Here is a 15,344-nt window from a genome sequence, read left to right on the forward strand (position 1 = left end):
TCCTCCTCCTGCCCTCTCTCCTCTCCTCCTTCATCTCTCCAATATATCCCCCTACCCCTCCTCCTCCTGCCCTCTTTCTCCTCTCCTCCTTCATATCTCCAATATATCCCCCTACCCCTCCTCCCCCCGCCCTCTTTCTCCTCTCTCCTCCTTCATCTCTCCAATATATCCCCCTCCCCCTCCTCTCCCCACCCTCTTTCTCCTCTCCTCCTTCATCTCTCCAATATATCCCCCTACCCCTCCTCCCCCCCGCCCTCTTTCTCCTCTCTCCTCCTTCATCTCCCCCTGCTCTCTCTCTCCCCCTTCCATCTCTCACTCACTCACCATATCCACTTTATTGCTCTTCCACAGAGTTGGGATGTCCATGAACTGCTTCATCATCCCTTGCAGGTTCACATAGATTATGGCTGCCAACACGGCCTGGTGGACAGAGAGACAGCCACCAATCACAATCACACACAGAACCACTTCAGTCTATTAACAAACAGCCAATAGAACGGTACCTTTGGCAGCTCTTCAAAGAGAGCCCCAATCCACAGCATGATGACCAGAATCACCATGGCTGAAAGGGCACTCGCCACCTGGGAGGGAGAGAGTGATGGATCAGTGAGGGTTAAAACAGACAATAACCAGGCCCTCCTGTAATTGTGTAATGTTGGGAATATTGAGCCCTGTCTGTTTAAATGATGAGCTAGACAACTAATTATATGTGTTTTAATGAATCCACATGGGTGTGTGATGTGGTTTTAATTAACGCTTCAAGTGTTTTTTAATGAACCCACTTATCAATGCAACAGAATAATGTATGACTACTGTCATAATGAGAGGAGTCTGTACCTGAGTCTTGCCCCCAGTGCTTTCCTGTACCATGGTGCGGGACATGGAGCAACTGATTGCAAAGCACTGAAACACCCCTCCAATGGTGTTGCTGAGACCCAGGGCTATCAATTCCTAAACCAGGTAGAGACCACTTTCTTCAGTAAATAGGGGACTGAATAGCACAACCAGTCATTCACAAGCAGTGCATGCCACACATTACAACAACCACACCCAGAGAGATTTCCAATCACATAGTCATTGACAATGATTTTACCTGGTTGCTGTCAACTTTGTAGCCATATTTTAGGGCAAAGATCCGTCCGAGGGAGATGGCAATGCCGTAGCCAACCACAGACAGAGCGAAGGCATCACCTATCACCTGCCCAAATAGAGAGGCTGTAGGCATGACAGGGGGTTGTAGACTAGGGAAGAGAAACAAGGGTAACTGTTATTCTCCTTGACAAGGATATCTTTGTGTGATCATGTTGTGTACTGTAGTTTGGTGGTTGTATAGCTAGGTATAATGTCATCGGTACGAGTGGTTGTGTAGTTAGACTATGTGACTGAGTATCTGGGATATGGGCTGTTATGGCTGTGTATGTACTGTATGTTGTTTGGTATCTATGTGGTTGTGTATCTGTGGTTGTGTATCTGTGGTTGTGTATCTATGTGGTTGTGTATCTGTGGTTGTGTATCTATGTGGTTGTGCATCTATGTGGTTATGTATCTGTGGTTGTGTATCTACGTGGTTATGTATCTGTGGTTGTGTATCTATGTATCTGTGGTTGTGTATCTATGTGGTTATGTATCTATGTGGTTATGTATATGTGGTTATGTATCTGTGGTTGTGTATCTATGTATCTATGGTTGTGTATCTATGTGGTTGTGTATCTGTGGTTGTGTATCTATGTGGTTATGTACCTGTGGTTGTGCATCTATGTGGTTATGTATCTGTGGTTGTGCATCTATGTGGTTGTGTATCTATGTGGTTATGTATCTGTGGTTGTGTATCTGTGGTTGTGTATCTATGTGGTTATGTATCTGTGGTTGTGTATCTGTGGTTGTGTATCTATGTGGTTATGTATCTGTGGTTGTGTATCTATGTGGTTGTGTATCTATGTGGTTATGTATATGTGGTTGTGTATCTATGTGGTTATGTATCTGTGGTTGTGTATCTATGTGGTTGTGTATCTGTGGTTGTGTATCTATGTGGTTGTGTATCTATGTGGTTGTGTATCTATGTGGTTGTGTATCTATGTGGTTATGTATCTGTGGTTGTGTATCTATGTGGTTATGTATCTGTGGTTGTGCATCTATGTGGTTATGTATCTGTGGTTGTGCATCTATGTGGTTATGTATCTGTGGTTGTGTATCTATGTGGTTATGTATCTGTGGTTGTGTATCTATGTATCTGTGGTTGTGTATCTATGTGGTTATGTATCTATGTGGTTATGTATCTGTGGTTGTGTATCTATGTGGTTATGTATCTGTGGTTGTGCATCTATGTGGTTATGTATCTGTGGTTGTGTATCTACGTGGTTATGTATCTGTGGTTGTGTATCTATGTATCTGTGGTTGTGTATCTATGTATCTATGGTTGTGTATCTATGTGGTTGTGTATCTGTGGTTGTGTATCTATGTGGTTATGTATCTGTGGTTGTGTATCTATGTGGTTATGTATATGTGGTTGTGTATCTATGTGGTTATGTATATGTGGTTGTGCATCTATGTGGTTATGTATCTGTGGTTGTGCATCAGTGGTTGTGTATCTATGTGGTTATGTATATGTGGTTGTGTATCTATGTGGTTGTGTATCTGTGGTTGTGTATCTATGTGGTTGTGTATCTGTGGTTGTGTATCTATGTGGTTGTGTATCTGTGGTTATGCATCTGTGGTTGTGCATTTGTGTGGTTATGTATCTGTGGTTGTGTATCTATGTGGTTATGTATCGAATAGCCCCCGCGATGTGCAACTTTTCATGAAAGTTAGGAACCAATGTACACAGGCAGTTAGGAAAGCAAAGGCTAGCTTTTTCAAACAGAAATGTGCATCCTGTAGCACAAACTCCAAAATCTTCTGGGACACTGTAAAGAATAAGAGCACCTCCTCCCAGCTGCCCACTGCACTCAGGCTAGGAAACACTGTCACCACCAATAAATCTGCCATAATTGAGAATTTCAATAAGCATTTTTCTACAGCTGGCCATGCTTTCCACCTGGCTACCCCTACCCTGGTCAACAGCTCTGCGCCCCCCAAAGCAACTTACCCAAGCTTCCCCCATTTCTACCTTCCAGATAGCTGATGTTCTGAAAGTGCTGCAAAATCTGGACCCCTACAAATCAGCCGGGCTAGACATTTTGGACCCTCTCTTTCAAAAATTATCCGCCAAATTTGTTCCAATCCCTATTACTAGCCTGTTCAACCTCTCTTTCATATAGTCTGAGATCCCCAAAGATTGGAAAGCTGCCACGGTCATCCCCCTCTTCAAAAGGGTGTGACACTCTAGACCCAAACTGCTACAGACCTATACCTATCCTACCCTGCCTTTCTAAGGTCTTCAAAAGCCAAGTTAAAATGTCTTAGGGATAGGGGGCAGTATTTTTACGTCCGGATGAAAAGCGTGCCCAAAGTAAACTGTTACTCAGGCCCAGAAGCTAGGATATGCATAAACTGTTCAAATAATGTCTGTGAGTATAACAGAACTGATTTTTCAGGGGGAAAAAATTGAGGTCACTGTTTTCAGCCCTATTTAATAGGAACCTGGTTGCAGTTCCTATGGCTTCCACTAGATGTCAACAGTCTTTAGAAATTGATTGATGTTTTTCTTTTGAGATATGAAGAAGTACGGCTGTTCTTTGTAAGTATCATTCCAAGTGGACTCTACTGTTTGATGTGCGTGAACTGGAACGCGCTTCACATTGTTTTTATCCGATATTGAACACAGTATATCCCGTCTTAAATTTGATTGATTATTTACGTTTTAGGATACCTTAGGTTGGATTAGGAACATTGTTTGAAATGTTTGGACCAAGTTTACAGGTAACTTATTAGATACTTTGTAGTCATGTTGGGCGAGTTGGAACCGGTGTATTTCTGAATCAAACGCACCAAATATATTATATATAAAGAAGGACATTATCGAACAAAAGGACAATTTGTGATGTTTCTGGGACATTTTGGAGTGCCAACAGAAGAAGATCTTCAAAGGTAAGGCATATATTATATCGTTATTTCTGACTTTTGTGTCGCCACCTGCCTGGATGAAAATGATTTTCATGTGTTTGTATGCGGGCGCTGTCCTCAGATAATCGCATGGTCTGCTTTCGCCGTAAAGCCTTTTTGAAATCTGACACTGAATTAACAACAAGTTAAGCTTTATTTTGATGTATTATACTTGTTTTTTCGTGAATCTTGAATATTGATATTTCTGTAGTTTGAATTTAGCGCTCTGCAATTTCATTGGATGTTGTCAAATCGATCCCGCTAAAGGGATTGGCGCGCGAAGGGATCCATAACAGGTTAACAAACAGATCACCAACCATTTGAAATCCCACCATACCTTCTCCGCTATGCAGTCTGGTTTCAGAGCTGGTCATGGGTGCACCTCGGCCACGCTCAAGGTCCTAAACGATATCATAACCGCCATCGATAAGAGACAATACTGTGCAGCTGTATTTACCGACCTGGCCAAGGCTTTCATTTACATTTTACATTTAAGTCATTTAGCAGACGCTCTTATCCAGAGCGACTTACAAATTGGTGCATTCACCTTATGACATCCAGTGGAACAGTCACTTTACAATAGTGCATCTAAATCTTAAAGGGGGGGGGGTGAGAGGGATTGCTTATCCTATCCTAGGTATTCCTTAAAGAGGTGGGGTTTCAGGTGTCTCCGGAAGGTGGTGATTGACTCCGCTGTCCTGGCGTCGTGAGGGAGTTTGTTCCACCATTGGGGGGCCAGAGCAGCGAACAGTTTTGACTGGGCTGAGCGGGAGCTGTACTTCCTCAGTGGTAGGGAGGCGAGCAGGCCAGAGGTGGATGAACGCAGTGCCCTTGTTGTGCCCTATGTGGTACCTTTCAACTCTGTCAATTACCACATTCTTATCGGCAGACTCAACAGCCTTGGTTTCTCAAATGACTGCCTCGCCTGGCTTACCAACTACTTCTCAGACAGAGTTCAGTGTGTCAAATCGGAGGAACTGTTGTCCGGACCTCTGGCAGCCTCTATGGGGGTGCCACAGGGTTCAATCCTCGAGATGACTCTTTTCTCTATATACATCAATGGTGTCGCTCGCTCTTGCTGCTGGTGATTCTCTGATCCACCTCAACACAGACAACACCATTCTGTATACTTCTGTCCCTTCTTTGGACATTGTGTTAACTAACCTCGAGACGAGCTTCATTGCCATACAACTCTCCTTCCGTGGCCTCCAACTGCTCTTAAATGCAAGTAAAACTAAATGCATGCTCTTCAATCGATTGCTGCCCACACCTGCCCGCCCATCCAGCATCACTACTCTGGACGGTTCTGACTTAGAATATGTGGACAAATACCTAGGTGTCTGGTTAGACTGTAAACTCTCCTTCCAGACTCACATTAAGCATCTCCAATCCAAAATTAAATCTAGAATCGCCTTCCTATTTCGCAACAAAGCATCCTTCACTCATGCTGCCAAACATATCCTCATAAAACTGACCATCCTACCCATCCTTGACTTCGGCGATGTCATTTACAAAATAACCTCCAACACTCTACTCAGCAAATTGGATGCAGTATATCACAGTGCCATCCGTTTTGTCACCAAAGCACCATATACTACCCACCACTGCGACCTGAATGCTCTCGTTGGCTGGCCCTCGCTTCATATTCATCTCCAAACCCACTGGCTCCAGGTCATCTATAAGTATTTGCTAGGTAAAGCCCCGTATTATCTCAGCTCACTGGTCACCATAGCAGGCACCCACCCATAGCATGTGCTCCAGCAGGTATATTTCACTGGTCACCCCCAAAGCCAATTCCTCCTTGGCACGCCTTTCCTTCCAGTTCTCTGCTGCCAATGACTGGAACGAACTGCAAAAATCACTGAAGCTGGATACTCATATCTCCCTCACTAGCTTTAAGCACCAGCTGTCAAGCAGCTCACAGATCACTGCACCTGTACATAGCCCATCTGTAAATGTTTTATTATTTATTATTCTCCTTGCACCGAGGTATCTCTACTTGTACACTCATCTTCTGCACATTTATCACTCCAGTGTTTTATTGCTATTTTGTAATTATTTAGCCACTATGGCCTATTCATTGCCTTACATCCCTTATCCTACCTCATTTGCACACACTGTATATATCGTTTTTCTATTGTATTATTGACTGTATGTTTGTTTATCCCATGTGTAACTCTGTGTTGTTGTTTGTGTCACACTGCTTTGCTTTATCTTGGCCAGATCGCAGTTGTAAATGAGAACTTGTTCTCAACTCACCTACCTGGTTAAATAAAGGTGAAATAAAATAAAACATTGAAAACATTGTGGTTGTGTATCTATGTGGTTGTGTATCTATGTGGTATCTCTATGTATGTATAATGCTCCTCTCCTCACCCAGAGGGGATCTCTCCCACCACTTCCACTCCATACTTCCCCTCCAGGTTGACCTGCCAGGAGACCACCGTGGCGATGATGATCTGACAACAGACAGACAGACGAAGAGATTAATTCAATGTTTGAATCCACATTCGGTATTAGTGGACATTATACATTATCTCTAGATAATCTTTTGTAAAAAAAAATCAGCTATTAAAGTCAATGTTGTCAGAGAGAGATAGAGAGCAACTTTTTTCACAGTTGGAACTTAGATTGAATAAAATATACTCTATCCATAAATAGTTGTTACAGTACCTTGTTGTACTTTCATAAAAATAATGTTTGGCTGTTTATGTGGTCAAAATAAAGTTACTATATTTTTGTTCTACATTAACAGTGTTCCTCCTACTCCACTTCATTATCCATTGTTAATGCACAACTATTTTATCTCAATGCCATTAATTGGTCTAATATTCACAATGGGAACTAATCTGTTTATCCTCTGTTGGGTGTAGGAGGAATGGGACTGTGACTCACCCCTAGCAGCTCTACAGGAATGGGTACTGGCAGCTTTTTGCCCAGGTAGGTGTTGAGCTCCTTGACCATGACAAGGCCAATGATGGACACCAGGCTCACCACTAGAGTGCCTATGTTGGTTTCTGGCACCAGATAGCACACCTCTATCACCGTCTACACACACAGAGAGACAGAGACAGAGACAGAGACAGAGACAGAGACAGAGACAGAGACAGACAGACAGACAGACAGACAGACAGACAGACAGACAGACAGACAGACAGACAGAGAGACAGACAGACAGAGAGAGAGAGAGACAGAGAGAGAGAGAGAGAGAGAGAGACAGAGAGAGAGACAGAGAGAGAGAGAGAGATGGGCATCAGGACATGGGACAGGACACATGCTTGAGTATATGCATTTAACTGTGTGTTTGTAGTACTTACAAAGATCAGGGCGAAGGGTCCGCTGTGGCGTTTTGGACTGATGCCAAAGGTGTACTTGAGCTGAGAGACGATGACGTGGATGGCTGCTCCGGTGGTGTACCCTCTGACCAGGGGCTCAGACAGGTAGGTCACCACAAAGCCAAACTGAACCAGGCCCAGGAGCATCTACACACACATTCACACATGCACACGGGAGAGGCTGTCATACAATCTCTGCTAATATAACAGGTAGTTTGGAGACAAGTAATTGTTACGGATACAGTTATCCTGTGTGTGTGTGTATCCTGTGTGTGTGTTTCTTTTCTCTCCTTCTCCCCTCACAGGTGAAAACCATCACTCCCCAATCAGTCAACAATCAATCATCAATCAGAAGACACACCTCCTCCTATTTCCTGACCTATTACAGTTCCTTCCCCATGGTTTAAAAACCCCATTTGTTTGTTCTAGAGCTCAGCTCAGCTCAATCTCTAGCTCAGCTCAGCTCAGCTCAATCTCTCTGTAAACGCCATGTCTGTAGGTCTCTGTGTTTCACTCTCGCTTTGTGTCTTAACCTCTCTTTTGTTTAAGCACCTCCATAGCACTTTGTCATCACCTGTGAGTATTGTTTTTGGTTATGGTGTTTGTTTGTTGCTGGTGGGAAAAGGGGGAAACCAAGACCAGTCGCCCATGGGCATACACTACCCGTAGGTGAACTTTGTTAAATACACTAGTTAGAACTGGGCGGACCACCCACTGTATTTTTGATTAGTTAACTGTTAAAGTAGGCTAGTCTAGCTTAGGGGTGTGTTTTTGTATATTTATTGTTTCTTTCCTTGGGTCCAGCTCAGCCCCTTTTCCTGCTCCCCCCATTACCGTGTGTTTATAAATAAACCTAGAGTTTGACGGTAGATTTCTGTTGTCGTGGTTATTTCGTGCACACTTTTACTTTGTCACAATAATAATTTGCATGAGTTATGTTACGTGTCTCATTACCATCCCCCCTAGACTGTCGGGCCAAAAGGGATTCGTAACAGTAATGATGAATAACTTTGCCTGATACCTAAAGACTTTCTAGGCTTTAGCTCAGCAGGCTAACAGTCTTGTGGCATGCAGTGGAAGTTCAGTCAGATTTACCTGGAAGAGGCCGGACAAGAAAGTAACGGCAGCAGCCACTTTCACCCGCTCTGTGTCTCGGGCCAAAACATCCACCATACTCTGATTGGTGGCGTTATCATACATCATGAAGTTAGTGTCTGGGGCCAAGCGCTCTGTCACTCCCCCGATCATCACACTCATCACTGCATATGTACCTAAGAGAGAGAGAGAGGTTTATGTACAGGAAAGTAGTTAGTTTGAAATTAATGTTCTGACTAGGCAAAACATTAGTGTTGTGTTCACTGGATGGCAAAATAATGTATAGTCATCTTGGGTCCTACTAATCACCCCAAATAACTCCAAACAGGTACCCAAAAGAACCCCAATAGTCCCCAAAACAACCCAAAGTAACCAAAATGACCTTAAAACACACCAAACAACCGAAAAAGGTACACAAAACACCCCAAAAGAACCCCCAAAGTACCCAAAACAATCCAAAATTACCCAAAACAACCACAAACAAGTACCCAAAACTACACAAAAGGTACCCAAGAGAACACCAAAGTAACCAAAATGACCTTAAAACACCCCAAACAACCGAAAAAGGTACCAAAACACCACAAAAGTACCCAAAACAACCACAAACAGGTACCCAAAACTACGCAAAAGGTAACCAAAACAACAAAAGGTACCCAAGAGAACCCACCCAAAGCTACACAAAACAACCTAAAACAAGCACAAAGAACCACAAACAAGTACACAAAACAACCCATAAGTACCCGAAAGAACCACAAACAAGTACACAAAACAACCCATAAGTACCCGAAAGAACCACAAACAAGTACACAAAACAACCCATAAGTACCCGAAAGAACCACAAACAAGTACACAAAACAACCCATAAGTACCCGAAAGAACCACAAACAAGTACACAAAACAACCCATAAGTACCCGAAAGAACCACAAACAAGTACACAAAACAACCCATAAGTACCCGAAAGAACCACAAACAAGTACACAAAACAACCCATAAGTACCCGAAAGAACCACAAACAAGTACACAAAACAACCCATAAGTACCCGAAAGAACCACAAACAAGTACACAAAACAACCCATAAGTACCCGAAAGAACCACAAACAAGTACACAAAACAACCCATAAGTACCCGAAAGAACCACAAACAAGTACACAAAACAACCCATAAGTACCCGAAAGAACCACAAACAAGTACACAAAACAACCCATAAGTACCCGAAAGAACCACAAACTGGCCACCAAAACAACACAAAACCACCCAAATGATCAGTTTGTTCACATTTTGGTTTGGTTTGTGCTATATTGGGTTCAGGATTCTATATTCTATATTGTCACGATAGCAGAGATAATAAAAAAAGTATGACTGAAATGTTTGTGCATGTATAGGTTATTTGGGGTCCTTTAGGGTAACTGTTTGGAGTTGTTTTGGGTTGTTTTGGATTGTTTGGGGTGATTAGTAGGACCCATGGTCTCTGTGTGTGACATCAAACATTAAACATGGTTTGTACTCTCTACATAGTAAAGAACTTACCCACAGAGATGTGTTTGGACGACCCAAAGATGAAGTAGATGAGGATGGGGTAAAAGGAAGAGTAGAGACCAAACACTGGTGGCACTGCTGCTAGCAGAGCATAGGCCATCCCTACAGTGACACAACATATATTCATATTCACAGGTTACTCAAAGAGGGTTAATATGTGTTTATTAAAGAGGGTAACAAGGCAATAATACAAGACACATAAAAGGATGTTTTAAATACAGACGTTATATTTAGTCAGGCAATCAGACCTTGTGGTAGGTGCATGATGCCCACACTGATGCCTGAGATCAGGTCTCCGATGGCGTTGTCTCTGAGGGAGTAGCGAGGCAGCCAGGAGAGGACAGGAACAGACGACAACATACAACTCTTCAGCTTGGGGCCAGAACACCTGAGAGAACACACACACACACATACACACATATGTGCACACACACACACACACACACACACACACACACACACACACACACACACACACACACACACACACACACACACACACACACACACACACACACACACACACACACACAAAGACTTAGAAAAGCTAACACTAATGAGACATATGCAGGTCTGTGGTTTATGAGGGTACAGAGTTTCGCCTCTAATGTTCTACTGTTTGAGTACCAGCACCTGGTATCGATTTCCAGTTCTAAAGTTTTAACCCTGGTATGACAACGGTAAATTGAGTACCGATAATCTCTTAAAGCCCTGAAACAGGCACACAGGACCTACTGAGACATACAGGTGTAGGATCTTAATAATTGACATTTCCTGTTGTGGCACAATCATTTTCCTGCTGTAGCAAACTTGCTCATATTAAGATCCCACATCTGTAGGGGGAACTAAGAGGCACACTCAGATACTCTTAGACAAACTGCTAGAACAACACTAGGATACACTGAGACTGTCCAGGCATTACAGATGTTATTCTATTTACTGTAGTCAGTTACGTTACCAGCTCAAATTTTGTAATCAGATTACAGATACTTTTGAAAAATTGGATGATTACTTCTTGGATTCGTTTTAGGGAAGAGAAAGGGGATACCTAGTCAGTTGCACAACTGAATGCATTCAACCCAAATGTGCCTTCCGCATTTAACCCAACCCCTTTAAGTCAAAGAGGTGCGGGGGGCTGCCTTATTAATTGAAGTCCAAATCATCGGCACCGGGGGAATTAAGTTCAGAAAGTGTGTTTGCAGAAAATACATGACGACACCTTTCTGTTTACTCAATGACATTCAATGTGCAAGTTTAAGTTTGTTCCACCTGAAGGAGTCTGATGACGAGTCAGAGATCCCTATGATGACATACCAAATGCATTTGATGGATGCCTCTCAAAGTGATGCTTCAGAACGTTTGTCTAATTTCAGACAGTAGAACGTGGTAATTCATATGATATGTTGCGAATCCAATTAGTTAAAAATGCTACAAATTTGTTGTGCTTAAGATCACAGACGGTATCCTTAGGGGAAAAGCAGTCCAAAAGTAACTGAAAGTAATCAGATTACATTACTGAGTTTGAGTAATTCAAAAGTTGCGTTACTCATAATTTTGGACAGGTAACTTGTAACTGTAACCGATTACATTTACAAATTAAACTACCCAACCTTGTGCATTATTATACTTAACAATACTCACTCAATTGTGAGTCATTTCTGAGACACAGCATTCTGGAGACATCAACACTAAACACTGTTTTGTCACAGTTTCATTTCATTTCATTTTTTTGTATGCTAGGTTAAAGTAAGGTTATCACCTTACCTCAATGACTCTCTGATTTTTTCAGAGATAGGGACTCTAACATCTGATTTCTCAGCCATCTGGTCCACTTTTCCCTCATCCAGCACCTCTCTGTGAACACAGTAGCCCACACGCCTTCTCTCCTCCATGGTTGGGCCTGTGTGATCTGTTAGAGTCCCGTATGTGTAGAGGTCACCTCTGATAATTCCTTCAACCTTGTCTCTCCCTGTGCTATGTTGTGTTGTGATCTTATGACTTAAATGTCTTATGTCTCAATAGAAACTGGCTTCAGGTTGATTCTCAAGGATCAGTTGTGATATCCCACTTGTCGTAGTTTCAACCTGTGGAAAGATGTTTCTCTCCTTCAATGTCGGTTTGTCCAAATATGGTCATCCAAATGTTTGATGAATCTGTGTCCAAACTGTCTGAGCCTTTGTACGACTTTGTTCCAGTTAGAGAGGATATGTTTTATTTGATTAATCCCTTTGAGATTTACTGAGAGCCACACTCTTTTCCTCCTTAGTCTTCTCTGTTACTGAGTATTCCCACTTGTCCAAGTATCTTGACAGTGGACCTTGAAGACAAAACAGAGATATAGTTGTGGAGGTGGGGAGGACTGAGGAGGAGAGCAAAGTCCCAGTCAATCATTTGTCACAGCTGAGACGGACAGTCAGGCATGCAGTTGGACGTTGGAGCTTCAAGCCAAGGCAGTGAGACAGCAGGTCTTTAGAAAGAGACAATATGAGGAGCCTTATCTGGGCCTGATTAGATAGAGGACATCAGGGAGTCAGGGATATTACCATTGTTTTTGCTTGGTGTGGATGGTGTACGACCAGGTTGTGTGCACAAACTGATATGGCCCCAATAATGATACTAGGGGACCTTGAGGTATAAATAATGAACCTGTTGGGTTGGAGTTTGTTGGACATTCTAATGTTAAAAACCAAACCTCTTTTGGAACAGGATATTGTTGGTCCATGTCAAAGGAAATGCCTAAAACGGTGATCCTGGATGACCTTTCAACTTTGCCCTCCAGTTCACCCCTCTTGTGGAGTCCCTAATATGTAACTATATGTATGTTCTCTGCTCTCTGCTTATTATCTATGGGCAGTTCTTCTGTCCCTCCCTTTGCAGTAAAGTTAAATTATAGGCTGTACTCTCTTCCCCCCCTCTTCTGACATGGAGCGGATATTTAATATTTATTCATATTTCATTTCTATCTGAAGCTTGATGATATATGTTGAAACAATATGACTTTATTTACTATTCAAACAGTTCACATAGAGTTAAATAGAAGTGTTGATAAGTAATCTAACAGGGGTGTTGCACCTGTCAATCATTAAAAGTAAACCCACCGTTGTGGAAACTGTGTGTGTGTGTGTGTGTGTGTGTGTGTGTGTGTGTGTGTGTGTGTGTGTGTGTGTGTGTGTGTGTGTGTGTGTGTGTGTGTGTGTGTGTGTGTGTGTGTGTGTGTGTGTGTGTGTGTGTGTGTGTGTGTGTGTGTGTGTGTGTGTGTGTGTGTGTGTGTGTGTGTGTGTGTGTGTGTGTGTGTGTGTGTGTGTGTGTGTGTGTGTGTGTGTGTGTGTGTCAGTGCAGAGTACTATTTGGTCAAATTCTTAATTTTGTGTATGTATTAGAAACAAGGGTGGCTCAATTTACCCCACTCTCTCCTATGAAACATCAGCTCAACTTACCCCACTCTCCCCTATGAAACATCAGCTCAATTTACCCCACTCTCTCCTATGAAACATCAGCTCAACTTACCCCACTCTCCCCTATGAAACATCAGCTCAATTTACCCCACTCTCCCCTATGAAACATCAGCTCAATTTACCCCACTCTCCCCTATGAAACATCAGCTCAATTTACCCCACTCTCCCCTATGAAACATCAGCTCAACTTACCCCACTCTCCCCTATGAAACACCAGCTCAACTTACCCCACTCTCCCCTATGAAACATCAGCTGAACTTACCCCACTCTCCCCTATGAAACATCAGCTCAATTTACCCCACTCTCCCCTATGAAACATCAGCTAAACTTACCCCACTCTCCCCTATGAAACATCAGCTCAATTTACCCCACTCTTCCCTATGAAACACCAGCTCAACTTACCCCACTCTCCCCTATGAAACATCAGGTTGACATTTTTATTGTCGTCATGTTTCCCCAGCTGCAAAGTCAAAATTGCCTGTATTGTAAAAATTTATGAAAACAAAAATGTGCTTTTTGGTCTTAATTTAAGGTTCGGGTTAGCAGTGTGGTTACAACATGGTATCACAGGATAACGTCAGCTTGGTTTAATTTATTTTTTAATGTCACAGTAGTTAACAGTTCATTCTCTTCTCTCTCCCTCTACTCTTTCCCTGCCTCCCCCTACTCTCATCTCTCTCTCTCCTTCTCCCTCCTCTCTCCCACAGACATGCCGACAGACAGACAGACAGACAGACAGACAGACAGACAGACAGACAGACAGACAGACAGACAGACAGACAGACAGACAGACAGACAGACAGGCAGGCAGGCAGGCAGGCAGGCAGGCAGGCAGGCAGGCAGGCAGGCAGGCAGGCAGGCAGGCAGGCAGACAGACAGACAGACAGACAGACAGACAGACAGACAGACAGACAGACAGACAGACAGACAGACAGACAGACAGACAGACAGACAGACAGACAGACAGACAGTTTCAAGTTAATAAAAACAAAAATTGACCAATATCCTCCTCAGGATTCATTCAATATTTCAATTAGTTTTCTAGAACTGCAAGACCATTGAGGTCAAAAACGCTTTTGGTTCGATTGACTTCAGATTTCATATGCAGGGTCCCCAGGTCACAAATATGTAACATTTGGGAAGATTAAACTTTTTGAACCCTTTGAAACCACCCCTACGATGTCCAGTTAAGTCACTTCAAGTGTGAAAAATATATATATGTACATATATACAGTTGAAGTCGGAAGTTTACACACACCTTAGCCAAATATATTTATATCCGTTTTTCACAATTCCTGACATCTAATCCAAGTATAAAATTCCATGTCTTGGGTCAGTTAGGATCACCAATTAATTTTAAGAATGTTAAATGTCAGAATAATAGTAGAGTGATTTATTTCAGCTTTTATTTATTTCATCACATTCCCAGTGGGTGACTTGAGTGACTTGGGGTCATTGTCCATTTGGAAGACCCATTTGCGACCACGCTTTAACTTCCTGACTGATGTCTTGAGATGTTGCTTCAATATATCCACATCATTTTCCTACCTCATCATGATTCCATCTATTTTGTGAAGTGCACCAGTCCCTCTTGCAGCAAAGCACCCCCACAACATGATGCTGCCACCCCCGTGCTTCGCGGTTGGGATGGTGTTCTTCGGCTTGCAAGCCTCCCCCTTCCTCCTCCAAACATGATGATGGTAATGGCCAAACAGTTCTATTTTTGTTTCATTAGACCAGAGGACATTTCTCCAAAAAGTACAATCTTTGTCCCCATGTGCAGTTGCAAACCGTAGTCTGGAATTTCTATGGCAGTTTTGGAGCAGTGGATTCTTCCTTGCTGAGCAGCCTTTCAGGTTATGTCGATATAGGACTTGTTT

The 15,344-nt window shown here is 42.8% G+C and overlaps 1 protein-coding gene across 1 annotated transcript in view; it reads right to left on the minus strand.

The window, feature by feature from the left end:
• Window positions 1-288: 288 nt before the first annotated feature.
• The window catches only part of LOC124046854 (cadherin EGF LAG seven-pass G-type receptor 3-like), a 120,744-nt gene continuing 105,688 nt past the window's right edge, over window positions 289-15,344 (minus strand). Inside the window, exons 40-50 of the mRNA XM_046367644.1 lie at window positions 11,774-12,007; window positions 10,258-10,397; window positions 10,001-10,111; window positions 8,472-8,647; window positions 7,359-7,523; window positions 6,937-7,089; window positions 6,418-6,500; window positions 1,094-1,241; window positions 838-951; window positions 504-581; window positions 289-420 (exon numbers count right to left, since the gene is read on the minus strand). Coding sequence (XP_046223600.1) covers window positions 313-420; window positions 504-581; window positions 838-951; window positions 1,094-1,241; window positions 6,418-6,500; window positions 6,937-7,089; window positions 7,359-7,523; window positions 8,472-8,647; window positions 10,001-10,111; window positions 10,258-10,397; window positions 11,774-12,007 — 1,510 coding nt within the window. The 3' untranslated portion in view covers window positions 289-312. The remainder of the gene's footprint in view (window positions 421-503; window positions 582-837; window positions 952-1,093; window positions 1,242-6,417; window positions 6,501-6,936; window positions 7,090-7,358; window positions 7,524-8,471; window positions 8,648-10,000; window positions 10,112-10,257; window positions 10,398-11,773; window positions 12,008-15,344) is intronic.

Source organism: Oncorhynchus gorbuscha, linkage group LG10 (assembly GCF_021184085.1).
Source record: "Oncorhynchus gorbuscha isolate QuinsamMale2020 ecotype Even-year linkage group LG10, OgorEven_v1.0, whole genome shotgun sequence".
Taxonomy (NCBI): Eukaryota; Metazoa; Chordata; class Actinopteri; order Salmoniformes; family Salmonidae; genus Oncorhynchus; species Oncorhynchus gorbuscha.